Genomic DNA, 27,268 nt, shown 5'->3' on the forward strand with positions numbered 1-27,268 from the left:
TGATTTTTGTTCCCGCGTTTTCTTGAAAGTAAACAGCATTGATGGCGAGGAGCGCAGTTTTGGATCATCTCTTCACGATATCCTCATCCTTTCAACTGACTCAAACGAATTTCCATCATGAAGCCTAAGCGTAATAAATATCAAGAGCTTCGTGAGTAATTTTTCCACGTGTTTGCTTGAATTATCATAATTCCAGGAATTATTAATTACGGCATTTAAATAGCATCGGGGATTTTCCTTCATTATGCATTACGCGTTCATTAATAAACATGTTTCTTTTTTCTTTTTTTTTGATTCAAATCGATTTTTACCATTTGTTCACGGCTTTAAGGGTAAATTATTCCTTTATTATAGGACTTTTAAAACTCTAGGTTAGGGTATCGCAAGGGTCTGGTGTCCCTCATACTCCCCTCCCCCCCCCCCCACATCCTGCTGTAGGCGCCCCTGGGCTGCGATCTTTGGTGGGTCCCTGGTCGGATGTTTCATTGGCTCAAGTATAGCGGATGATTCAAAAAAGGTGTTCAATGTTTTGAAGAGTGTGGACCACTTCATTGATTCTGAAATGTTTTGCTGACCACTTGAGGAAATGTGGTGCAAGTCACTCATGTGATCTGAAGATGAAAGAAAGTGTGCCACGGGCCACTTGAGTTGCCTAAAACTGTGCCGCAGGTAATTTAAGTGATCTGGAAATGTGCCATCTATAAAATGCAGTGGGCCACGTGCACATGAATTGTGAATGTGTCGTGAGCCTCTTAAGTGTGATGTGAACCACTCAAGTGATCTGAAAACGTGCCACTGGTCACTTGAATGATCTGAAAATACACCACATGCCACTTAAGTGAACTGGAGGTACACCTGGGGGGATCCGGAAATTTCACCTCCGATATTTTCAGAAAAGTTAAAATAATTGAGATGGTATGGCATCCCTAGTGCCAGAACAGAGGCAGACAAGACTGTCTTAAGAGCATCATAGGCAAAGTGATTTTTCTGAAGCCCTCCCTGCCTTGACTAGAAATACCTGCCTACAAGTTGGCATGTTTACACAAGAGAATTTCAACCCAATCTCGTCGTTATGAGACCCTCCTTCTGCACTTGAGGAGGTGGCGAGACAATGAGTCAAGCTCATCCATGCGTTAAGACGACACTAGAGGTAGGACCGCCTCAAGAGCATCATAGTTCCATCCCCCCCTTCACTTGAAATATCTGCCAACAAGTTTATATGCTTACTCTGAAAAATTTCTAACAGATCGCTTTATCATGCTTCCGTGCACGTGAGACCCCCTTTGCAGCTTAGGCGTAAACTTTGTCTATTGGCAGGACACTCCTTAGTATTTACCACTATTTTTGCAATGGCTACAGGAATATTGGATTTGCAACCCCCTCCCCATAATATATGGAGCTATTCTATTCATCTTAACTTAACACTTATGCCGGGCCATGCCAATGCATTATGATGCCACTGACTACTAAACCGTGACAGTAAATCCTTGTTTTCAGTTATTGCTTTCTCATGGCCATGTCAACTCAAGGGCTCACAGGAGCATAGTTTGACAGCCACTTAATGATAACACTCCTCTGAAGATCTTGCATAGCAGCCAGAATCTGGGGGCCCTGGCAGTTTGAGCCTTCCCAATAAATTTTAAGAGGGACCAGAGTAGTTAATAAATATAGAATGTAACACACACCCCCCTCCTCCTGTGTACACACTTACATCCTGTATACAGTCGACCTCACTTACAAGATTTCTCAAAAAACAGTCATGAAAATATGTAAGTGGGAAAACGCCTTAAACTGGAAATCTCAATGAGCATTAGTAAGAGTTGGGAGACCATGAAAATGAGTCTTACTAAGCAGAAAAATGTTTGTTTTAAGCAGGTCTACTGTATATGGGAGTACGACTTCACCACAAACTAACTCTGGCCATATCACTATTTTGCAGTTTACTGCCATTAACTATTTGGGTTGGAAATGAAGGCACCATCTATCAATGTTCACTTCAAGCTCATTGGGAAAATTTCTTGTTATCTATATTTATCTATATTTCCCCCCTGGTTGAAACCTGGGACCTAATGGCAACCTTCGTGGGGGAAGACAAGCATCTTACCACCATGCCACTCAGGCTATGTATGGGACTACTACTTTACCGCACACCAACTCCGGTCATATATCGCCATATAGTAATTTCCAACCAGAGGAGTTGGGTGGGAAATGAAGGTTCCATCCATCGGTGGTAGCCCCAGGCTCGGTAGGTAAAGAACTTGCTTCTAACATTTTCTATGCCCGGATTCGAACCCATGGACCTTGATGGTAATCTTCATAGTTGAAGACGAGTATCTTACCATGGCACCACTCAGGCTCTGTATGGGACTATTGGCAACTTTCAGACTGGCCAATATTTTCTTCATGTTGACCCCTCCGTATAGCAATGCAGATCCATAACGTCAGACTGGGGTGGGGGTAGCCCAGCAGGGCAGTCTCCATGATACAATGATCCGATGAAGTTAATTTTATATGGTTTTTGTATCGGAAGCAGTTGCTAAAAATTTCTTTCAAAGGGGGTATAACTTATGTTCCTCAGGAACCAAAATGGCAGAACGATAGACTTAACCATGTTATCTCATAAAAATCAGCCTTTTTCTAGCATTTCAAGGAGTGGACCCTATCTTCCCCACCCCAATGATCTATTCCATATTTTGAATTGACTTTCCCCTTTGCAAATATTTTCCCACTACAAGCTACTACTACTAAACCGGACATGCACCTCATCCATATTCCTCTACAGAACTTCTAACGAATTGGTACATGTGGGAATGTGTGTGTATGTATAGTGAACCTTCCGTTAAGTTTGTTTCTGTGTAATGTTTGTTATGTGTAGTACTGCCGTCTGCAATCAATTTTTTAAACTAAGTTTTTCCTCAAGTCATAGTGAATGAAGTGTAATGAATGAATAATTGTAACGTTGTATGCCTGTTGCTCACTGCAGTGAGACTTTTTATCAGGGAGATCTGCTTGCATTCAAGCCTCGAAGTTGGGAACCGCAGAAAACCAACTTCAGCCGGCGACAGTGGGGTTTGAACCTAGATCCTCATGATGCGAGTCTGTCACTATGACCACTCGACCACCACAGTGGCTCCCACTAAAAGCTGCGTACCCATGACACCTATATACATGAAGACACAGCATTTGGTTTAGAAGATTGATGAGAACACATATAACACTACACTCAGTGCTGTGTTGTTCAGCACAACTCACCTAAAATCTCTTGGTAAAATGGTAGTAAATTGCCTTAATGGTGGTTGACCGAGGTTGTGAATGGTTTAGAAGAAAGTCTCTTTGCGAAATGGTGTTCTGATACTACCCCTATATATATATAGTTGATTGCAAAAATGTACCCTTCTCACACTGAAGTGAATGTCATTGTGTGAAAAAAAATTGGTTGCTCTCACGGCCCCATGATCTTCCAGAAAGGCATTCGCCAACTTGCAAAACTTGGTAATTCTTGCCTTTAGGTCAAAAGCAATTACTTTTAATTGAAATGCATATTTTGTCTCTCATCACTTTTTCATTTGAATCAATCCTCATAATTCACTTAGCAAAAATCTGCTGTAAAAACTTAATTAATGGCACAGAACTTCCATCTCAAGAATTGATAATATTGGATTATGGGTCATTCCATGTCAAATCACCCAGCCATGACACCCATAGTCTCAGATTTCAATGATTTTTTTTTTATTTGTTGCATTTACCATCCTTATTAACCGTGTGAAATATTATTTGCATATCTCTAAAACTTTTTGAGAAAAAAAATGTTGAAATTTATCAAAAACTGATGCAGATGACATTTCCGAGGCTCAATTTTTAAGCGGCATTGTTTGAGAAAATAAATCATAACTTTTTCAATTTTCAATATATTCAAGTGAAATTTTCACTAAAGTGTTCACAAAAACATACAGAATATGAATAAAAATAATTCATACACTTACATTTGAAATTTACATGCAAAAAAATTATGTAAACTTTGTTTTTGTGGAATTTTTCGTTAGAAAAAATACAATTTTTCAAACGTATTTTTAGACCAGAGGCACACCAGTTACCGAAACAAATTTTATTTTAAATTTCTCATAAATATATGAAGTAAAATGCTGGAGAAAAAAAATAATGGTTTTTTGACCGTTAATATGTTTATTCTGGCTCGCAACACAAAATTCATCGAAATAAGACTGGGTCGTTCAGATTTCAAATCATTCAACTAGATACTGAAATGCAACCCATCATCCCAGATTCCAATTATTATTTTTTATTTATTGCTTCTACCATGCTTGTTGACCATGCAAAGTTTCATGTACATATCTCTGAAACTTTTTGAGAAAAAAAATGTTTTCTAACCTCACGAATGACGTCTCTTAGGCTAACCCCATTCAAGCAATATTATTTGTGAAAATATATCATAACTTTGCAGATTTTCAGTATATGCAAATGAAATTTCCATTAAAATGCTCACAAAAAAATGCAGATTATGAATAGAAAAAATGTAAACCTTAGAGGGAAAAAGTCATTTAAATTTAATTTTTTTGTTATTTTTATTTTTATTTTTAACACAATTTTTTAAACACTTTTTTTTGGATGCACAGCATGAATTTTCAATTTTATATAAATTTAATCCTATTAATATATTAAGAAGACTAGAAAAGTAAACATTATTTTGACAGTTAATACATTTGAGTAACAAAACAATTGTACTTATATGACTACATTAATTATATTTGTACATTTTGAATTAATATAATGATTCATGCTTAGTAAAAAGAAATTTATATTTTATTTTTCATGTACGCTTATACATTTATTACAATATTCATTAAATTAAGTTTCATGAGTAGTTAATGCAATAATTCAAAACAATTAATAAATTTTAAAATTCTAGGATTAAATGAATTCATGAAATAATTAGAAATGTTAATGTAATGTGTCAAATGGGAGTTGGTGAAAAAAAAAGGTTTTGGGGGAATAAAATAATTTTTCAAATTAAACCTTCATGTTCAGAATCTTAGAAGTGTTCAAATTCCAAATAATTAATTTCACTTTTAATTGATCCATAAATATTTCTTATGATGCAACAAAGACAAACTTTTGCAATCTGATATATTTTTGCATAAAGAATTATTTTGTATTTGATAAATCCAGATAATATTAATCATATATATAGATTAATTTTTGAAGTTTTTTAACATGATTAATTATAAAGTTATTTTACCACAACAGTGTTAAATTTTTTTTTAATTACTTTGATTTTTACAGCATATATTTTAATAAACATATATTTAATGTATATGATAAATATGAAATGGTTATACTTGTGTGAAAAAAATCTACATTATAATATTTAACACAAGCCTCTATATATTTTTCCCAAGAAATAATTTAAAATTGCTGATAAAAAGCCAGAATATGAGGCATTAAATCACAAAGAATGAAATTATCAGATACAACCTAATTGTTGTAGCTGAGGCAGATGGAAGAGAGTAGAATTGAAAACCTAATGTATATAATGCCTGGTGGTGATATATAAGATGTGATGTTTCTTGTTGTGATGATGATTGTAAAAAATAATAATAGCTTCTGTGAAGATATGAACTATGGCACACTGGTCTTTGTCCTTCAGAGGGCAGCTGGTGTCTTATTTAATTATAAGACTTTATCATCCCAGCAGGTGATGATAAAGTCACTGCTGCTGCTTCATTGTGAAAACTAAAACAAAAGTGTTGGAACTAAACTGGCCCCCCCCCCTATCCAATGATGCAAGTCTCAATTATGATCTTGCTGAAGACAGAGAATGTGCTCCTTAAAGTAGCCTACTCCAGGGTTAGCAAATTTTTCTTATGATAACACAATTTCCATTTGAGCTAAATATTTTATATCATTTTGGAAATAAAGGAAAATGTCAGAAAAGACACTTGAAATTTATAGTGTTGGAAAAAAAACTGGATCTGACTGTCATAAAAAGTGTTATGCAAAAGTGTAAAATCTGTTACCCATTACATCATTGGACCCATCGGACATCAATATTGAGGAGTGGAGCAAGTTCTGAACATTTATCTACTGTGTGTTTAAGCATTATAGAGCTTTTTTCTCAAAGTATGAAATATATCCGGAAGCATGCTTTAATCCTTTAAAATGTCATAAGAAAAAAAATAACAAAAGGTTTAAGGATAGTAAACTTGTATTTTTCATGTATAAATGAAATAAACGGTTGTACAAAATCAATTCCAGGGCGAAAAATATGCCATGCCTGTAGAGACAGTGAATATAAACAACAATAAATTAAATGAAGAAACTGAATACTGTGAAGAGATGAACAGTGATAGTAATGTAGAGAAATAACTTGGAAAAATGTCAATTATTAAACAAGAAGCACTTGAAGAAATAAATTCATCTCTACAGAACATAGAAGAGTCACCAATTAAACTTCATAGGGTAGCTCCACAGTGCAAGTCAAACAATGCCAAAAGAAAAGTTGCATCTGCTTACAACACTTTAAAATCAAATGTTTGTAAAGTTTTTGAAGAATTACCAGAAAATGAATCTCAAAGCACACTTACCATAATGAAGATATTAAACAGAAAGAAAAGATGAATATTTTGATAAAGTTAATTAGAAATAAGACTCAATTTACCCATCACAACAGGGGCAAATTTTAACTCTGGCCCCTGCTTTAAGAAATGGGAACAAGGAAAAAAAAAAGAGTTCAATGTCACTGAATATGCCGTGAGAAAAACAGGAGAGCTTTTGTAAATGAAAAAGCAAAGGTGAGCCATTGTGTTTTTATTCTAAAAAGAATCAAAAATTAAATTTCAACGATTTTTTTGCAATCTAATTTTTTAATGCAAAGGTTTAAATTTTTTTTCCTAGTCATAATCTACATTTTTTTGTGAGCATTTTAGTGGAAATTATTTCATTTGAATATATTGAAAATCTGCAAAGTTATGATATATTTTCACAAATAATATTGCTTGAATGGGGTTAGCCTAAGAGACGTCATTCGTGAGGTTAGAAAACATTTTTTTTCTGAAAATGTTTTTGAGATATGTACATGAAACTTTGCATGGTCAACAAGCATGGTAGAAGCAATAAATAAAAAATAATAATTGGAATCTGGGATGATGGGTTGCATTTCAGTATCTAGTTGAATGATTTGAAATCGGAACGATCCAGTCTTATTTCGATGAATTTTGTGTTGCGAGCCAGAATAAACATATTAACGGTCAAAAAACCATTATTTTTTTTCTCCAGTATTTTACTTCATATATTTAGGAGAAATTTAAAATAAAAGTTGTTTTGGTAACTGCTGTGCCTCTGGTCTAAAAATACGTTTGAAAAATTGTATTTTTTCTAACAAAAAATCCCACAAAAACAAAGTTTACATAATTTTTTTGCATGTAAATTTCAAATGTAAGTGTATGAATTATTTTTATTCATATTCTGTATGTTTTTGTGAACACTTTAGTGAAAATTTCACTTGAATATATTGAAAATTGAAAAAGTTATGATTTATTTTCTCAAACAATGCCGCTTAAAAATTGAGCCTCGGAAATGTCATCTGCATCAGTTTTTGATAAATTTCAACATTTTTTTTCTCAAAAAGTTTTAGAGATATGCACATAATATTTCATACGGTTAATAAGGATGGTAAATGCAACAAATAAAAAAAAAATCATTGAAATCGGAGACTATGGGTGTCATTTTGGCATTTTGCCGGGTGATTTGAAATGGAATGACCCTTATCTAAGCTGATGGAGTTTTTCTCTTGTTCAAAACCCTGTAAATAAAGTTTCCAAATTGTGATGTGTCCACCTTGAATAATGTGCTTTATGAATAATATGTTACTCCAGTATTTACTTGTAACATAATATAATATATATATATATATTATGGTTTCTTCAGTGTAGCCTATCTATATATTTAATTTACTGATTTCTTGTATTGTAGAGGGTGCTCTTGATGAGGGGAAGAGTCTCAGTAAGAATGATATGTATAAGTACAAGCGCTTGCGATCAGATGCTCAGTGGAGGCAGGCTGTTACAAATGAATATAAGTTGCTTCAATCTTGTCTCCGTCCCGAGTATATCCTACCTAAAAAAAAATTGTCAAAGGTATATGTTTTGTACTATTGGTAAAGTTATCATGTATGCTTAATATAATCACATTTTTGATTCATTACAAATGTGAATTACCACTCAATGAAAGGATGCATAAAGATGATTGAATATTTTTCCTCTTCCTCCCAATTGTAGTGTGATATTCTGATGTGTATTCATAATCAGATGATGGATTTAGAAGAGGAAGTTGCTCAACTGCTAAAGAAAAAGTACAGGAGAGGTATAGTAATTCAGAATCAAAACATATCAAACATTTGCAACCATTTTTAGTACTATTGTGGAAGGGTTTTCACAGGGCCATCCTAATACTTGGGCTGACCACGAATGCTCCTACAGCCTCAAGAGAAGAAAGAGTCTCTCAAAAATGAGATCTGTATGAAATATTTGAGAATTTACCAGGTGGAGCCTCAGGAAAATCATTTGGCCCAGGGGCCCATGATAATCTTAAGACTGCCCTGTTTGGTCATTGTGAATGAGTAATTAATTTATTTCAATGTTTTGCCCGCACAAGTGAGAGGCATCTTCATGAGGCAATGATTGTCATCACTTGATCATTGTCTCCTGAAGATGTCTGTAACTTGTGTGAATGAAACTTTGAGTTTATTTGCTTCTCCATGATCGCCTAAATTCTGTGAAATTCTCCCATCATAATTACTGCATGTATGAAATGTTTGTCATATATTATTTTGATTTCTACGTGTTATAAATTTATTTTAATAGCACTATAATCAAATTCGGATATGGGAGAGGAAGTTGGTCATTCCCCCTTCACAAAAGAAAGTGTATTATTGGAATAAGGGGTGTCTGCCTCCCCCCCCCGATATTCGAAGAGCCTTGTTCTGACAGCAGCCTGGTCTGTACAAAATCAAAGAGACATAATGCAAATCCCTTTGTTTAATTTGGCAGCAGCAGGTCCTTCCAAGTTTGGCATCCATCTAGTGTGTTCCATTTCGCTCATGATGAAATATTTTGTTACAGCCGCACACGTGAAAGGGAAATTCTATCAAACCTCTCAAGGACAATGCATCCCTTGCTCACGTATACGTACCCTAAGGAGCATGGACTATTTTCATTTTTTAAATTTACTGTTTTTTAACATCTACCTTTTTGTTATTGTTCTGAAAATTACCTTATAAAAACTATTTGATTACATTCTGTTTTAAAAATTAGGTAATTGTGATGACTCTTCTGGTTGTGAGCCAGAAAAGCAGCAAATTCGTCAGTGGTTTGTTGGAGTTTTAGAAAGATACAAGTATATTCGGTAATTTTTTTATTAAACAGCTCTAAGCACTGATTTTATGAGAATGTATTTTTTTAAAAAACTGTTTTCAAATATTTTACAATATTGTATTTTTTTATACCGTGAAAATCATTTGATCATTTTAGTCATACCACTGTCATTTTCTGCACACGACTAATTATACCGAGACCTACAATTTATTGTCAATTCCGAATGGCAGCCTTTTTTATACGTGGTGCGCTAACCCCTCTGTGTGAGACTCTCTGCAGTAGCAATGTTTACCTGTGATCGTGTCGCCATATCTGTTGTACCCTTGTGTCAGGCAAGTTTCTGACAAGGATATATTGGGTATCAAATTCATTGTACCTCTAAATATCCTTTGGTACTTTAAGCAAGTATCTTGTCAACCTGAGCTACCGCACCCACTGTGAAAATCCTACGTAATGAATTAATTTATAGATGTGACTAAATTAAGAATTTTTTAAAAAGCATTGAGAGTTACCTACACGCATGGGGAAAAAAACAAATTTAGTGAACTAAATTTTTCGAATAAAAATTATGAATCAGCTGTGACTGGTTGCATGTTGTCAAATGGAAAATTTGCAAACAGTTTCTGTGCTTGGAGTATGGACAAATTACATGTGAAAATCACTCAAACTTCTTGATTATATTAGTTGTACACATATCAGATTAGTTTTAGTTTTTCTGCTGTTGTCAATTTAATTTTTAGAAATTTTTGCTCATTTATATAAAAAACAGTTTTCATTTGTTGATGAATAAAGATTTATTCTAAACAAATAATAAGCATTTTAATAAATTTTGTTTTGATTTATTTTTCAATTCAAATTATTTTCTTATTGAGCTTGTTCTAGTAAGTTTTTGATTGCAATTGACAGTTGTTTAAGGAGGAATATGTTATTTTTTTGTCCTCAAATGAAGTGATTATTTATATAAGGATAAAAGCCTTATACTGTTAAGCAATATCATGAACTCTAACACACTCATGTGTTACTTAATTTATTTGCTGATATAGTTTAATCGAACTTTCATACTTGTATTTCAGGACACTTTCAGAAAGTGAAAAAAATCAGCTGTTGCTTGATCAAGAGGAGGATGAATTAGGTTCTTTGTGGCCCTGGGAAACAAAGTAAATGCAAACATTTTCAAATTTTTAAAAAGACATTATTCTATTAGTTTCATTTCATTTGATTCATTCATTGTTTTGTAATAAATGTTTGATTTTGTCATATCCGTCTCCTTGTCCCATTACTAAATAATTTTTTTCTATGGTTACATTAGCTTCAAAAATGTATCTTATATTTTGAGTAACATTTTTTTATGGGTATCATATGGGGGAGATTAGGTAGAACTTCATTATGTTAGTTGTTAGTGTTTTTAATATACATTCATATTGTGGAGAAGTGCAGATTTAAATTCTGAAAATTCTCATTAATGCTATCCCATTTCGGCTTTTAATACTTGAGGTTTCTATAATTCAATTGTTTTTATAAGAATAGGGGATATTTGAAAAAGGTAAGGCTTATTATCCATGATGCTATATGATTTGAATATTTTGAATAAAGAATTCCCAAAGGTATAACATATTTTTTACAGTTACCTAACCCAAATTGTGAAGCAATTTCATTCATGATACAATTAATTCACTTTATACGCTGCTAATATGTTTTTGTTACAGAAATAAAAAAAGGAAAGAATTGGCCCATGAGTTCTTGATAGAAGATGATATAGATTTTGATTTTGAACTACCAGGTGAGAATATAGTGACATGTTTCTCCAATGAACTCAATAATATTATCATTAATTTGCAAGAATGGGATGGTTTTTCTCAACCTAATATATGAAAAGAAGAGACTTTTTCTGGATGTTACGCTGAGGTGAACTCAGAAAGAAAAGTCTCTCTCTACTGATCTCTGCTAGAAATCAATCCCTGGGCCTCTTGCAATTTTGGCAAGCACACTACCTATATACACCATGAGAGACACAACTTTGCTTTTCTTATGTAAAGTGCACTATGCTGTGACGTGCTGAAGCAGTGTCTTAGCAGCCTCTCTTAACTTCAGCATATGGTCCCCAGTCTGCAACTACAGCGAGCAGATTATGTGCTAGATACAAATATTATTTGCATTTTTCTCTGCACAATACATGAAAGAAAGAATTTTTTCCATAGAAAAAAAGTTTACTTCAACTTGTCACACCACAGTACATGTTATATAAGGAATATTTATGGAATTGAGAATATAGATAACATGCTTGCCTGGACTGCAGGGGAACCAGGGCTAGATTCTTGGCAGAGGCTAGTAGATTTTTCTTTCCATGTTCACGTCGACATAATATCCAGAAAAAAACCTCTTGCATTATCCTTAATTGTGTTTATGTGATTTGTCTTGTTTACGAGTCTTCATTTTACTGTTCTATTCGCTTTCTCCCTTATTATTTCAATATCTTTCTTGCCATCAATGACATGTTCATTTTGATTGCTTTCTTAAGGGGATATAGAAGAAGATTCTGACTCTATTGAGGCTATTTTGGAAATTTCAAGTACACCTCCAGATGCTTACAATACTATTAATGAGGCGGTATGTACGAAATTTTCTTCCAATTCTCTTTTTTCATTTCGTGCCTAATATCAGGGGTTCTCAAACTTTTTCACCTGTGAGCCCTATCATAAATCAATGCTTATCCGCAAAACAATCTAACAAAGAATCATTTCAAAGAACCTTTATCATAATTGTCACTGCACAGCATCCAAGGCAAAGGTTGGGCAGTATACCGAGACACCAGTTTGAGAACGCCTGCCCTTTATCCTTTACTGCTGAAGAAAACATTTTTCTTTTTATAATTTCGATTTTAAAAAATCATAAAATATACTGAAAACAGCTTAGAACAGTTGTTCCCTTTTTTTCTTCTTTTTTTTTTTCGGTTCACTGCACCCTTCGCGTGCGCATCAGAATTTTCCATGATGATTAAGTCAGAACATGGTCCCATCCAGTGTTTGCCAATATGCATATATGCATCTACATGCATGATTCATTCATTGAAATTCAATTTTACTCCTCCAAATTTCGTTGAGGAGTGAAAATATTCCTTCAGATTTTAGGTATTTTTTTAATAGGGTTATTTTCTCGTTTTCATTTAAAAATTCCTTGCTTTTCACAAAATTTCCCCTTAAAATTTTGGGAGGAGTAAAATTACTCTTTAAAATTATTTTTTCGGATAACACTGGTTATGCTGTAACAGGGAGAGCGTGATTATATTATGAATTTGAATTATTGTTTCTTATTTAACTAAATAGTTTATGAATATTGTAGGAAATAAGTACATGTTTTAATTTCATCATCTCTGCCACAGCAACTCAAAATTTGGGAACCACTAGCTTAGAAAATTGCAAAAATGTATATATATATATAATACAAAAAGTGTGAAACTCTTATGACCGGAGAAAAGTATCGGTATACAGGACTTATTTATATATAATCATACATACATAAACAGCTATAATGATAAGTGTGCCTCAATCAGGAAATGATATCATTATGTACGGTACAATTGTGCAGGATTTTCACTGCATATAGTATTTAAAGTTTTTAGAATAAAAATCTAACTTTGTAAGTAATTTATTTATGACATGAATGTCGCTCTCCACTTGTTAATACAAGATATACAGAAGACTGGATGTTGTGAAGATATTTATTATTTGAGATGTTAATTTTTTAAGGAAGGAAAAAACTCATCTCTGCCTCTTCCGGGAGTCAAACCCAGGTCCCTCGATTGCCGGATGAGTGCTCGTCCGGCCTAAGTGCCGTTCGGCACATATACGCTCTAGCGAAGGAAAATCTCTATCTCCTCTGTAGCTTAGTGGCAGAGCACTCGTCCGGCAATCGAGGGACCCGGGTTCGACTCCCGGTCGAGGCAGAGATGAGTTTTTTCCTTCCTTAAAAAATTAACATCTCAAATAATAAATATCTTCACAACATCCAGTCTTCTGTATATCTTGTAAGTTATTTATTGTTTAAGTTTCTGACCCAAAAATTCCTCATAATTCTGGGGAAAATTTTGAGATTTATACATTTTTTTATTGTTATGAAATTATTTTGAAATTTGTTAACCAATCAATGAAAATTAGTCATTTTTTAGTATAACAGGTGGTAATTCTACTATGGTAGATCAAGAGGTTTAGAATTTATGATGTAACCAGTTGAATCTATTGGCAAAGTTACAAAACTTCAAATTTTTTCACGTTTAGCACATATCTGTAACACACAACCTTGTTTTTTCAGCTGCTTTTGATCTCTCATAAACTACAAAACAACCAGCCCGTTTCTTTAAAAATTCTCTTTATGTGTGAATAAGGATAAGTGGATTGAAAGTTGAGGTTGCCACATTTTCTATAGTTCTTCAGGGTTCCGTTCACAATCCCGACAGACGAAATCCCGACAGGTCAAAATCCCGACAGGGTCGAAATCCCGACAGGTCAAAATCCCGACAGGGTCGAAATCCTGACAAGTCAAAATCCCGACACGGTCAGAATCCCGACAGGGTCGAAATCCCGACACGGTCAAAATCCCGACACTGTCCAATTTAAAAATTCAATTTCGCCGTATAAGCCGCACTTCGTGATTTCTGTCGGGATTTGAATTTCTCGCGGTGAGGGGCGTGCGGGCGCCGATGAGAATGATAAATTGTGATCAAATAAATTTTTCAAATTTTAATTTCGCCGTATAAGCCGCACTTCGCGATTTCTGTCGGGATTTGAATTTCTCGCGATGAAGGGCGTTGGGGTGACGATGAGAATGATAAATTGCGATCAAATAAATTTTTCAAATTTTAATTTCGCCGTATAAACCGCACTTCGTGATTTCTGTCGGGATTTGAATTTCTTGCGGCAAGGGGCGTTGGGGTGACGATGAGAATGATAAATTGCGATCAAATAAATTTTTCAAATTTTAATTTCGCCGTATAAGCCGCACTTCGTGATTCCAGAGGCCTGAGTTAGGTCCGACCGTTCATCGCATACAAGTTCCAAGGAAAAATTGATATTCTTTGCCTTTGTAGTCTAGTGGGCTCACCCAGAAAGCTCGAGAACGTGGGTTTGATTCCTAGCAAGAGCACAGGTGAATTTTTCCTTCCTAACTTCATCTCGCATCAGCCAACCGTTGAAACCTTCGTATAGATAGCGGAAAGTGATATCATCCTCGGAAAATACAGTGTGTGTGGCTCAAAACAAAAAAATCTAAATTTTTCTTTGATTTCCCGTCCTTTAACTTCCAATTTGAAAGTTGTTGCATTGTCTCTCCTGATGCCAACAGAAAAATTGCATGTTTCTCAGTGCAATATTCGCTAAGATATTTGAATTCGAAAACTGGAGAAAAGTTATGAAAAGACAGCAAAAACTAATCGACAACGCTCCTTCCCCAAATTTATGCTGTCCTTTCCACCTTTCCTTCGAATTTTGAATTCAAATATCTCGGCGAACATTGTACTTGTCAACTTAGATTTTTTTTGTTGGTCTCAGGAGATACGGTGCAGTCACTTTATAATTAGAAGTTTTAAAAATTTATATTTTTTTATTTTGTTACACACTGTGTTTTCACTCTCAAAACTGGTACAGGGTAATTTTTGAACGCCTTTTGAGCATTTTTTCAAACTGAAATCATCTCTACCACGGATGGTTGAGAAGACAATGGCCGTACTAACTCTTAAAGGACACCCTGTATGCAACTACACTACCACACAATTTGCATACTCTCTTCAAAGCCTTAAGACCAACTTAGAGATAGAATTTTAAGAAATTTTTTTGGGAGTCTCAACAGTATAAAATAAAACTATTGACAGAATTTTATGTTTATAACTTCGTAGTGAGAAGGGGGGAATTGGGGATCCGGTCCCCCCCGAATGGAATTTCTAGATACGGGCCTGACCTTCAATGGTTGCGGCTCGGCGATGAATCAGTGAATTAAGCTGTCAAGACATGTAATTTTATACATATGAATAAAAATATTTCTCTACTATTACATTGCTTTCGAAAACCTTGAAAATTTTAAATTAAGATCTTCATGAAACGGTCTAACTTTGTGCAATATCATTTGACAATTTAAGTCTATTTGAAACTTGAGCGAGAAAGAATTTCGAAAATTCTGAAAGAAAATAATAAGGAACAGCAGTGTTTGTGGAGGATAGAAAAATCGATAAATGCCAGAAAAAGGCAACCCTGAATCCTTTGCTTTTCGCCAAGTTGGAAAAGTAAATGAATTTCCAAATTATTGATCTCCATTGATCATGGTATGCGCCACAAACCACTTGCAGCGACAAACGGAAATCCCGACAGAAATCGCGAAGTGCGGCTTATACGGCGAAATTAAAGTTTGAAAATTTATTTGATAGCAATTCATCATTCTCATCGTCGCCCCAACGCCCTTAATCGCGAGAAAGTCAAATCCCGACAGAAATCGCGAAGTGCGGCTTATACGGCGAAATTAAAATTTGAAAATTTTATTTGATCGCAATTCACTATTCTCATCGTCGCCCCAACGCCCCTCGCCGAGAGAAATTCAAATCCCGACAGAAATCACGACGTGCGGCTTATGCGACAAAATTAAAATTTGAAAATTTTATTTGATCGCAATTCATCATTCTCATCGTCGCCCCAACGCCCTTAATCGCGAGAAAGTCAAATCCCGGCAGAAATCGCGAAGTGCGGCTTATACGGCGAAATTGAAATTTGAAAATTTATTTGATAGCAATTTATCATTCTCATCGTCACCCCAACGCCCCTTGCCGCAAGAAATTCAAATCCCGACAGAAATCGCGAAGTGCGGCTTATACGGCGAAATTAAAATTTGAAAAATTTATTTCATCGCAATTTATCATTCTCATCGTCACCCCAACGCCCCTTGCCGCAAGAAATTCAAATCCCGACAGAAATCGCGAAGTGCGGCTTATACGGCGAAATTAAAATTTGAAAAATTTATTTCATCGCAATTTATCATTCTCATCGTCACCCCAACGCCCCTTGCCGCAAGAAATTCAAATCCCGACAGAAATCGCGAAGTGCGGCTTATACGGCGAAATTAAAATTTGAAAAATTTATTTCATCGCAATTTATCATTCTCATCGTCACCCCAACGCCCCTTGCCGCAAGAAATTCAAATCCCGACAGAAATCGCGAAGTGCGGCTTATACGGCGAAATTAAAATTTAAAAAATTTATTTGATCGCAATTTATCATTCTCATCGTCACCCCAACGCCCCTTGCCGCAAGAAATTCAAATCCCGACAGAAATCGCGAAGTGCGGCTTATACGGCGAAATTAAAATTTAAAAATTTTATTTGATCGCAATTCATCATTCTCACCGGCGCCCCCACGCTCCTCGCCACGAGAAATTCAAATCCCGACAGAAATCGCGAAGTGCGGCTTATACGGCGAAATTAAAATTTGAAAAATTTATTTCATCGCAATTTATCATTCTCATCGGCGCCCCAACGCCCCTCGCCGCGAGAAATTCAAATCCCGACAGAAATCGCGAAGTGCGGCTTATACGGCGAAATTAAAATTTGAAAAATTTATTTCATCGCAATTTATCATTCTCATCCGCGCCCCAACGCCCCTCGCCGCGAGAAATTCAAATCCCGACAGAAATCGCGAAGTGCGGCTTATACGGCGAAATTAAAATTTAAAAAATTTATTTGATCGCAATTTATCATTCTCATCGGCACCCCAAGGCCCCTTGCCGCAAGAAATTCAAATCCCGACAGAAATCGCGAAGTGCGGCTTATACGGCGAAATTAAAATTTGAAAAATTTATTTCATCGCAATTTATCATTCTCATCGGCGCCCCAACGCCCCTCGCCGCGAGAAATTCAAATCCCGACAGAAATCGCGAAGTGCGGCTTATACGGCGAAATTAAAATTTGAAAAATTTATTTCATCGCAATTTATCATTCTCATCGTCACCCCAACGCCCCTTGCCGCAAGAAATTCAAATCCCGACAGAAATCGCGAAGTGCGGCTTATACGGCGAAATTAAAATTTAAAAAATTTATTTGATCGCAATTTATCATTCTCATCGTCACCCCAAGGCCCCTTGCCGCAAGAAATTCAAATCCCGACAGAAATCGCGAAGTGCGGCTTATACGGCGAAATTAAAATTTAAAAATTTTATTTGATCGCAATTCATCATTCTCACCGGCGCCCCCACGCTCCTCGCCACGAGAAATTCAAATCCCGACAGAAATCGCGAAGTGCGGCTTATACGGCGAAATTAAAATTTAAAAAATTTATTTGATCGCAATTTATCATTCTCATCGGCACCCCAAGGCCCCTTGCCGCAAGAAATTCAAATCCCGACAGAAATCGCGAAGTGCGGCTTATACGGCGAAATTAAAATTTGAAAAATTTATTTCATCGCAATTTATCATTCTCATCGGCGCCCCAACGCCCCTCGCCGCGAGAAATTCAAATCCCGACAGAAATCGCGAAGTGCGGCTTATACGGCGAAATTAAAATTTAAAAATTTTATTTGATCGCAATTCATCATTCTCACCGGCGCCCCCACGCTCCTCGCCACGAGAAATTCAAATCCCGACAGAAATCGCGAAGTGCGGCTTATACGGCGAAATTAAAATTTAAAAAATTTATTTGATCGCAATTTATCATTCTCATCGGCGCCCCAACGCCCCTCGCCGCGAGAAATTCAAATCCCGACAGAAATCGCGAAGTGCGGCTTATACGGCGAAATTGAATTTTTAAATTCGACCGTGTCGGGATTTTGACCGTGTCGGGAATTTGACCCTGTCGGGATTTCGACTTGTCGGGATTTCGACCCTGTCGGGATTCTGACCGTGTCGGGATTTTGACTTGTCGGGATTTCGACCCTGTCGGGATTTTGACCTGTCGGGATTTCGTCTGTCGGGATTATGACCCACACCCAGTTCTTCAGTTGCAGTTGCTGTGAAAATATCATTCAATCGCAAAAAAAATGTGATGATCCTTTGGGCCTTCATCATCCTCTTAGTGAGAGTTCTTTACTTCTTCGGACTGGTATAAATGGGTGAAATAATTTGCTGACCTGCTAAAAATAAACGGAAAAAATTATACACAGATGATCTACTGATATCTGTTATAAAAATAAAAACCAATATAGAGATGGTATTCTATTTAAATGAATCTAAAATTATGCACCGGCTATATGAAATGGTTGAAATGTTTCATGGTTTAGAGAAAATTCTCACAGACCAGCTTATGAAGAACAATTCTTTTAGTCATTTGGCAGATATCATATGAAACTGGTTTCATGAAGCTTGAACTTTGAAAACTGATATGAGACTGATATTTTTATATTCCTTTCTTTGTTGATTATCATAAAATGAGTCAGTAGTTTTTCAGATGAAATGGATAAATAGAAATGATTCTAATTATATAAGTTTATTTTACAGATCGAAAGTATTCCCACTGTAGATGCAAAGGAACTGGAAAAGACACCTGTGTAAGTATTGTGCTTGAAAATTTGATTTATGTATTCCTTTTTTTATGTTTTGAATATTGCATGATGGGAAGTCCAAACATGACATATCTCTAATGCTGTTCATCAATCTCTTTAAATTAATGAGTTTGTCCATCAGAAAATAAATGGGTATTGCAATTTTAATGTTTCTTTACCTGTAAAATTTCTCTCACGCATATATTTACACATAAATAAACTTTTATTAATGTATTTATATCAGGGCCTGGCACAGATTGCAGAATAAATGGGTAAATCTAGGCACCAGAAAAATTTTTTAGAAGTTAAAAAGTTTTTACCCAAATGAAAAAGTCCAAAATAATGCTTCTTTTGACTTTTTCAGGGCATAATGACCCTCTTTCATATGTTTGCAGATATGCTTCTATAAATTCCAAACATTAAAGTTTCATTAAATATATTAAGGAAGGATATAAAGTATATCATGATTCAAATTTACATATGTGTATTTATAAATACTGTATGATGACTTAAATATGTTTTCGCATAATATATATAGGAAACATGTTGACATAATATGCAAAAGAAGAGCAAAGAAGAAAAACAAGGAAAATGGTAAGAACTTCTCTTTTGTATGTGCTTATATTTCTTGCACTTACTGCATATACAGGATTTTGCAAAGTTCCTGAGGGTATAATTATTCTTAACCTATATGCAATAAAATGAGTTATCTATTACAACTGGATTTTTCCGCATAGTTTCCAGAATAACTGTTATAGTTGACAAGGAAGCAGAGCTATGAGAGGGCAAAGTAGAGAAACTTGAGTTTTTGTCTGAATGCCTCTAAACCCACTTTATATTACTGTGGAATAATTAAAAAAATGTCAGAGAAGAATCTGGGTGTAGCATATTAACACTGCAGCTAGTGGGACTTGTGGTTTATCTAAACTCATATGCTCGATATGAAAATTTTGTTTTACAAACAGATATTTCACTTAACTTGCTTTTTTAATTTATATCTTAATTTTATTAATCATATCCAAAATTACTATTTAGGGATTTTTATAGTATAACTGTTATTTGTGATTTAATTTGGTTTTTGTGCATTTTATATTTTCTCCAAGTAACAGGAGCATGACAAATTCAGGCACCATGGTGACTAAAATATTTGTATTGGTGCTTCAAAGCATTCTATGAGTAGTTATTGACATTGCAATTTCACTTCTTTTTTTTATAGTTTGTTCCAGACATTTTCTGTTAGTTGAATTCAAGCTATGTAGCCATTTTCTAATATGAGTAATTCATGACAGCACTTCTGGAAAATGAAACATGCATAACTTGGATATCAAGAACACCTTAGGGCCACACATATACACACACAAAACTTTCTACATGCACAAACTCATTAGAAATTCCCTAGGAAAATAATAGTATTTGTGATTAATTTTTTTTTGCACATGTTTGTTAACGTTTTTGAATTTTTTCTTTAGAAAATGATGAGAAAGAGAATGCTGGTATCAAACAGAAAAGAAGGTATGTGTTCATAAAGAAAATTCACATAAATATGAATAATTAACATTTTTTAAAATTTAATATGATTCATATTTGATCTAAATTCTTACTATCTCATTTAATTTTCACAATGATAAGGTTATTGGCATAGTTCTTTTGTGTTTCACCTTTTTCATGCTTTTTATTCGACTATTTATAGCAAGACAATTTTTTTTAGTCATGGTTTTTAATTTATTAATTTTTTTTTTCAAATTTCAAATTTATTTGTTTCCAAAGTTAAATAACACATAAAACAGTCAAATCTCTATGTTTGTCGTCTAGAGGCCTAAGCCTGTACAGAGCAACTAATCAAAAAACTACAGATGAAAGAAACAAAGAAAAAAATAACACAGAAGTTATAATAAAAAATAAAGTTAAATAAAAAAATGATTTGATAAATTTTTGTAACAAATTGAAAATACTTGTTCACAAAACTGTAGCATTTGATACAATAAAAAATGGTATCAGGCAACTACAGGCATATTAATAATAATATAATTTGCTTCTTATATAATTGAAAATATACATCAATATCGTCTATTGCTATTAGAAATTCAAAAAGTGATTTTTTAAATGATGCAAACCTTGATAAATTCTGTATAACCAACGTTAAAGCATTAAATAGTTTAGGAGCAAGGTAGTAAAAATGTGTGTTTGCTAATATTTCTTTTCTAAATGAGGGTATGCAGTAAATTTTGTTTGGTTTTCTCAGTGATATAAACTCTGTTGTTTGAGTGCATATTGATTTATTATGATATATGTAGAGTATGATTTGGTAGATGATGTTATGTCTTATGGGGAGTAGATATAAATTTCTATGAATTGAGATTTGAGAGCGAGCACTGTAAATAGTTTTGAAACATCTGTTTTGAATAGAACAAATAGGTTGTAGATTTGTCTTGTAATCGCCACCCCAGAGGATGATGCTATAATTGATAATTGAATAAAACCAAATTTAGTAATGATTTATATTAATGACATTTTTTTTTTTAATTCAAAACTTTATTTTTTACTGTGTAGCTTTCAGTTTTTGTATTACTTTATTTCATACACTCCTCTGTGAATTAGATCGAGACTCCAGAATTTTTATGTACAGTATGTACAGTTAAACTTGCTAAATTTAAATTTGATCATTGTTAATGCAAGATCACTCATTGCCACTCATGATATGGATACTTCTGAAACAATTCTTGGTTCACTATGTGATTGCATTACTAATTTCATGTGTTTTATAGGTACTCAAACAAGAACTTTGCTTGATAATTTATCACATATCATACTAATGGACTGTATTTGTATTATAAATCTCAAGGTTTTATGAGTATTCACCCAAAAAAATCTGAAAATATTTCATTCAGTACTTTTCTCTTATTTTTAGGGTTAAGCGAAAACAAGTTGGTGAGAAGGCAAATGGTAAAAGGTAAAATATTTGTGCAATTTATGTCAATAAGCCTCTTTTTTTCTTTTTATTGAAAAAATTATCAGATTAATAATATTTTTTTTATTCTCACACACACATCCTACAAGTTATGGCATTGAAATACTTTTTGAAGTGATTTAGTTTTTATAATATGAAATAACTTTTATTACTAAAATATTATTTAATGATTATCAAATCATTTTTTGCCATCAAATTATCTTGAAGACTGGATCTAATGCATTTGGTTTATATAGCTATATCAAAGCAAAACATAAATCTGTAATTGTATCTCACCTCTAACTAGAACAAAATATGTGAAAGTAATGATCCATTAATAAATGTTAGGCCATTTTAATTTGATCCCTAAACTGTGGAGAATATGAGAACATTTTCTTTGGCTGTGAATGAAGTTTAACAGTATAGTCATATAGTCATGCACATAGGCATACACAGAATTTTCTCAAGGCTGAGGTTTTCAATTTTTTTTCTTCTCAAGGGTGGGGAGGGGGGGGGTTTACGTTTTTTCCGGCAAAATAAGACTATAATCTCGACTTGAGGGGGGGGGGGGTTAGAACCTAAAACCCCCCTTTGTGTACGCCAATGGTCATACATACTATGATGCTAGTGCTATCAAAGTTTTGCCATTGGTGGCATCAATGATGTTTCAGAAAAAAAAAAAATCTGATAAAAAATTTGACAATTGTTTCCAGTCAGATACTGTTAACATATTTTAATGTATTGTGATGCAGTTCATTGATATACTTCATTTAATTTCTGTTGATGTTTCCAATAACATAATTTCTGTTGAAAAAATAAAAATTACATGCAACACATGAGCATAATTTTCATTCTTGTACTTTTATCGTGTTTCTTCATTTACATTTATCTATAGTATCTGATATTTACTTCTATTTACTGTTTCAAATTGAATAAATTTTAAAAATATGAATAGGGAGCAAAAAAAATTTGATTAGTATTTTTTTTATATTCAAATTTTATTTATGTCATCTAGATATTCCATATTGTTATGTACTTTAAAAGTGTATATTTTAAAAAACTGACTTAGACATAAAAGGATACCTACCTATGATCATATAACACATTTTACTGGACCTTTCTAATTTTTAATTTTTTCTATTTTACTGTAAATTCATAAGTGGAAATACAAATATTCACTTCTTTCATGGAATAAATTGCAATTCCCTGCGGATATACTTCATTAATTTGCTGTGTTGCAAGTTTTAATTTAAATTATTTCCCCTTCACTGGCAATTTTTCCATGATAGTTAATAATTTTTGCAGTTTTGAGAAAAAAAAATTGCATAGAGGGTAACTTATTTGAATTGATTTTTTCAGTATAAACTTTATAAATTATCAGAATTCATATCCTAGATAGAAAATAAAGTTTTTTGTTCAAGGATAAAATCAGTTGATTTTTTTTTATTAGTAATATTGTTCCATTCTTAAATGTTGAATTAAATACACAAAATTGCTAAATTAATTTTAGTTTGAAGATAGTTAATAAATCTTGTAGGGAGCATGTGACGATAAATCACAAATGCTTCCCTAACAATATAAAGGCATTAAATACATTTATTAAATGATTAATGGAGCCACAAATATGTGTCTCTTGCATCTATGCAAGCATGCCTTTCTATTCAGTGAGAACGTCATCTCACGGTGGATGCTGTCACTACAATCCTTCTTTATTAAATATGTAGTTATTTTTATATGTGTTTGTGTTTTTATTGTTTAGAAATTTGGAATTTTTTTTTTTTAACTCGTGTATATATATTTTTGGTTTAGAAAACCACTGGCTACTATGAATATTGATTCTGAGGCAATACTTGATGTTCATAGTATAGAGTCATCTCCTACAGGTAATGTTTTTGATATTAATGTAATTTCAAATGATACTTTTTCCCTCTTTCTGTTATGATGATGGAAAATTTATGAAATTTTATATTTGATATAAATACGAATGCATACTATTAATTTTAAAATATTAAGCTTGTTGTTTGCAATTTTAAATGGTTATTTTTTATAGTCCAAATATTTTTTGATGAATATGAATAGGGAGTTGAAAATATATTTTTACCAACTTGAGCAAGCAGCTGAAAATTTATTCAAATTCTAACACAAATTTGTCCACAAAAAATTTGTTTTTTCTATATTTAAAAAAAAACATTTCCTCTGTTTATCATAGTTGCAATACCATTTGCTATTGAGTAGACTCAATAACAAGAGTAATGCGTTTTGTAGCTTAGTTGCTGATTCAGTCTTCAATTATGCCCATTATCTATTCATGATGGGAGTAGTTTAATGGTTAAAATTGGCATTCATGAGGTAGTTTGCAAACTTCATGGATCAATAAATTATATAAAATACTTCTATGTAATATTTTAATAGAGTTGCATGAAATTCTATGCATGTATCTGTTCATATCTATGTTTCTATGATGTAAAAGGTGTGAAGAATTTAGTTTTTTTAATAATAAGTTAGGATATATAGGTCCAGTTATTAATCCTTTATTTGAGTTTAAAACCTATTTCATAATGCTTTCTCACTGTTATATGGTAATTTAGTGTGAAAAACGAGCATCTTGGTTTATGCTATAATTATTTAAATTTAATTTTTTAAATTGCAGAAAATTCTGGAGAGAAACTTGGTGTCAAACCATTTTTAGCAAATGCAAAGAATAAAGCAAATGTTAAAAATATAGCTGATGGTCTTTTAAGATACAAAGAGGAAGCCAATTCGATGGTAAAACCTACCACTCGTCCAGCATGTCACAAAAAACTTCATTTTGCAAATAATAATAAAAAAGAAACCATGGCTCATCCTTTTTATCATGATTTCATGCCGATGTGTAAGAAAAAGAAGGAAAAAGATACAGGTGATAAAACTTTAGGCCTCTCTGTAATGTCTCTCGAAAGCTCTGGACCTAAAATAGTGAATATGAATAACTTTTCCAAGTCCTCTGAAACTAATTTTGTTGAAGATATTCATATGAATGATGAAGTGAACAATAATGAAAATAGACACAATAATTATTCAATATGCACTTCCAATGAAACTGCATCTAAGTGCAAAACAGTAAATATCAGCAGTTCACACATCTGTTGTCAAAATGGCATACTAAATTCTCATCCAATGTCTGTTCCATTATCCTGTGAGAAAAGCACAGCTCAGATTGCTCCTATTTTGCCTGGTGAAACACTTCATCAAATACCCTGTGAATCTAGTCAGTATATAAAAAGTCAAGAAACTGAAATAATTAATGAAAATATAGCTTCTGTAAGGTCTAAAAAGAAATGTTCTTGTACAAATTTTAAGCCATCTCAACCAAGCAATAAAATCTCAAAAACTTCATTGCCATTTCATAAGGTTGAAAATGCACCAACTTCAAGTTTGCTTGCCAATGAGAAACACAAGTTTCATGATCTGCAATACGAGAACACAAGTAGGGTGAAATCTGGTTTGTTTTCACTTTATAATGATTTCTCAGCTGCTAATTCTTCCCATTTGGAAAAGTTGGATGATGAAAGTTGTATGGAGAACAATACATATGTGTCTATTGGAAGAATTCCTAGTGAAAATAGTATACAACCATGTCCAGAAGAAAGTAATATGGATTGTGACATAACTTTTTCACAAGGAGATTTCTCTTTCAATTTAGAGAAGCTTCCAGACATGAATGCTGTTCAATCAGGTCTGAAAGAAGCAAAGATGGACTATGACGACATACTTTTCTCTGAAAGTGATTTCCTTTCCGATCCCAAAACTATTGTTGATGTGAAACCTGTTTTTACACAGATTTTTGATTTTAATGCTTGGGGCTTGTCTCTTTCAGAAAATACTTTTGATCACAAAGTTTTGCAGTCCCACACACAAGTTTTATCAGACCCAAGCTCTAAATGTTACTTTGGAATCAATGATGAAGACCCACCTATTGAACCTTTGCATTCATCCAATTATGCAGATGATGGTAGATTTTTAAACATCAAAGAAGAGCCATTTGATGAATATTCAAGTTTATCCCATGTTAATCTGATGAACATGGATAACATTGCAGAACCATTGTATCCCAGCTTAAGTAGCCAAGAAGCTACAGATAACATTCAATTTCCTTCTGAATTAGATGAGTTTATTGACTTGAGCATGTTTTCATCTCCTGTGATAAGAAAAGAAGATCCGTTTCTGTGTAGTTCAGTTCCAGGGCATTCTGCTGCTCAACCAGCCGACTTTGTGGGCAAGAAATCGCCTACCAATAATTTGGTTGAATTTCTGGATTTTTTTAGTGCTGGAGAAGAGCGGCCAGTCATTAGCAATCCCTGTCAAAACTATGAAAATTTCATGTCTCTCTACTGTGATATTCCAGATCAATCAATGCATTGTGATACATCAGAAAATTTCCTGAACTTTGAATTGAAAATGGAGGAGCTTTAAGAAGAATACTATGTTATCATTATTTTTTTAATGCATTTTTCACTCATTATATATAGACTCAAATTCATTGATTATATTGATAGATGTTGTACGTATTCATCTTAATTGCTTTCAACATAATGCTTTTGCAAGAATTTTTATGAACTTAATAGGTAAAGTGTCACATTTAACCATTTCTATTTTGACATAGATTAGTAATTTTGTATAAAATAAACTATTGTATAGTCATATAAAAAGAAGTTAAAACACAAAATGTCAAATGGGGTGCTTAAGAAATACGTAATTTGTATGAAAAAAAAAACAGTTATGGTATAACGAAGGTATGAAGACAAACTTGATTGAATTGAAGTTTGTTTTGAGTTGAGATCCTTTCTCAGTTTATTTAATTTTTGTTTGAACGATTTGTTGACAAGTTTTGTTCCAACAAGAAATCTGTTTCTGGCAGATTCTGGCTCTTGCCATTTATTTGTTCAAATGTTTTTATTAATGTTAATTAAAACCTTTGCTCTGTGAAAGTTTTTAGTTCCTATGAATGTAAGCATTCAAAAGAGATAATTTAAAAAACAATAAGTAGCTTCCTCATTTAGTCATACACTATTATCAAAATAATTTTGAATATTTTTCTTTGTTAATGATTCAAAATATGTTTAACACCAGTTAGTTCAGAGAAATTAAATTATTAATTTATTTTTACGTTATTATATAATGTTATGAAAAAGTTTATTTTATGTATTGTAGATAATTTTCACTAACTTAGCACACATGTACTAAGTACAGAGTTCGTAACTTTTTTTATGTGTGTGATAATGAGGTCGTTAAGGATTTATAATTTTAATAACTTTGCAAAATTTATATCATCACAGTATATGTTTAATGTCAGAAACAATGTAAATAAAAATATGTTTCAATGTTCAAACAATTTTAAGAGATGATCTTAAAGATTTGCGATATTTTTAGTCATTTGCTTCATTTTGTAA

General features: G+C 33.4%; 1 protein-coding gene across 1 annotated transcript; it reads left to right on the forward strand.

Annotated features, from left to right (window-relative positions):
• LOC149084008 (uncharacterized) lies at positions 1-26,335 on the forward strand. Its single transcript, XM_089235437.1, has 13 exons — positions 1-151; positions 7,987-8,150; positions 8,292-8,376; positions 9,327-9,417; positions 10,460-10,543; positions 11,093-11,166; positions 11,905-11,993; positions 18,849-18,898; positions 19,431-19,486; positions 20,362-20,404; positions 21,801-21,842; positions 23,649-23,722; positions 24,490-26,335. Exons 1-13 carry the CDS (start codon positions 118-120, stop codon positions 26,289-26,291), a joined length of 2,688 nt encoding a protein of 895 aa, XP_089091563.1. The 5' UTR covers positions 1-117; the 3' UTR covers positions 26,292-26,335.
• Positions 26,336-27,268: the final 933 nt, after the last annotated feature.

This window comes from Pholcus phalangioides, unplaced genomic scaffold (genome assembly GCF_987345545.1).
Source record: "Pholcus phalangioides strain wild (caught in Gottingen) unplaced genomic scaffold, Ppha-v1.0 ptg000008l_1, whole genome shotgun sequence".
Taxonomy (NCBI): Eukaryota; Metazoa; Arthropoda; class Arachnida; order Araneae; family Pholcidae; genus Pholcus; species Pholcus phalangioides.

Excerpts from the sequence above, each read along its gene's own strand:
- LOC149084008 (XM_089235437.1), top strand. The coding sequence starts at position 118 with ATGAAGCCTAAGCGTAATAAATATCAAGAGCTTC. Across the intron at positions 8,151-8,291 it reads CTAAAAAAAAATTGTCAAAG|TGTGATATTCTGATGTGTAT; the intron begins GTATATGTTTTG and ends TCCCAATTGTAG. Across the intron at positions 11,167-11,904 it reads TTTTGATTTTGAACTACCAG|GGGATATAGAAGAAGATTCT; the intron begins GTGAGAATATAG and ends TGCTTTCTTAAG.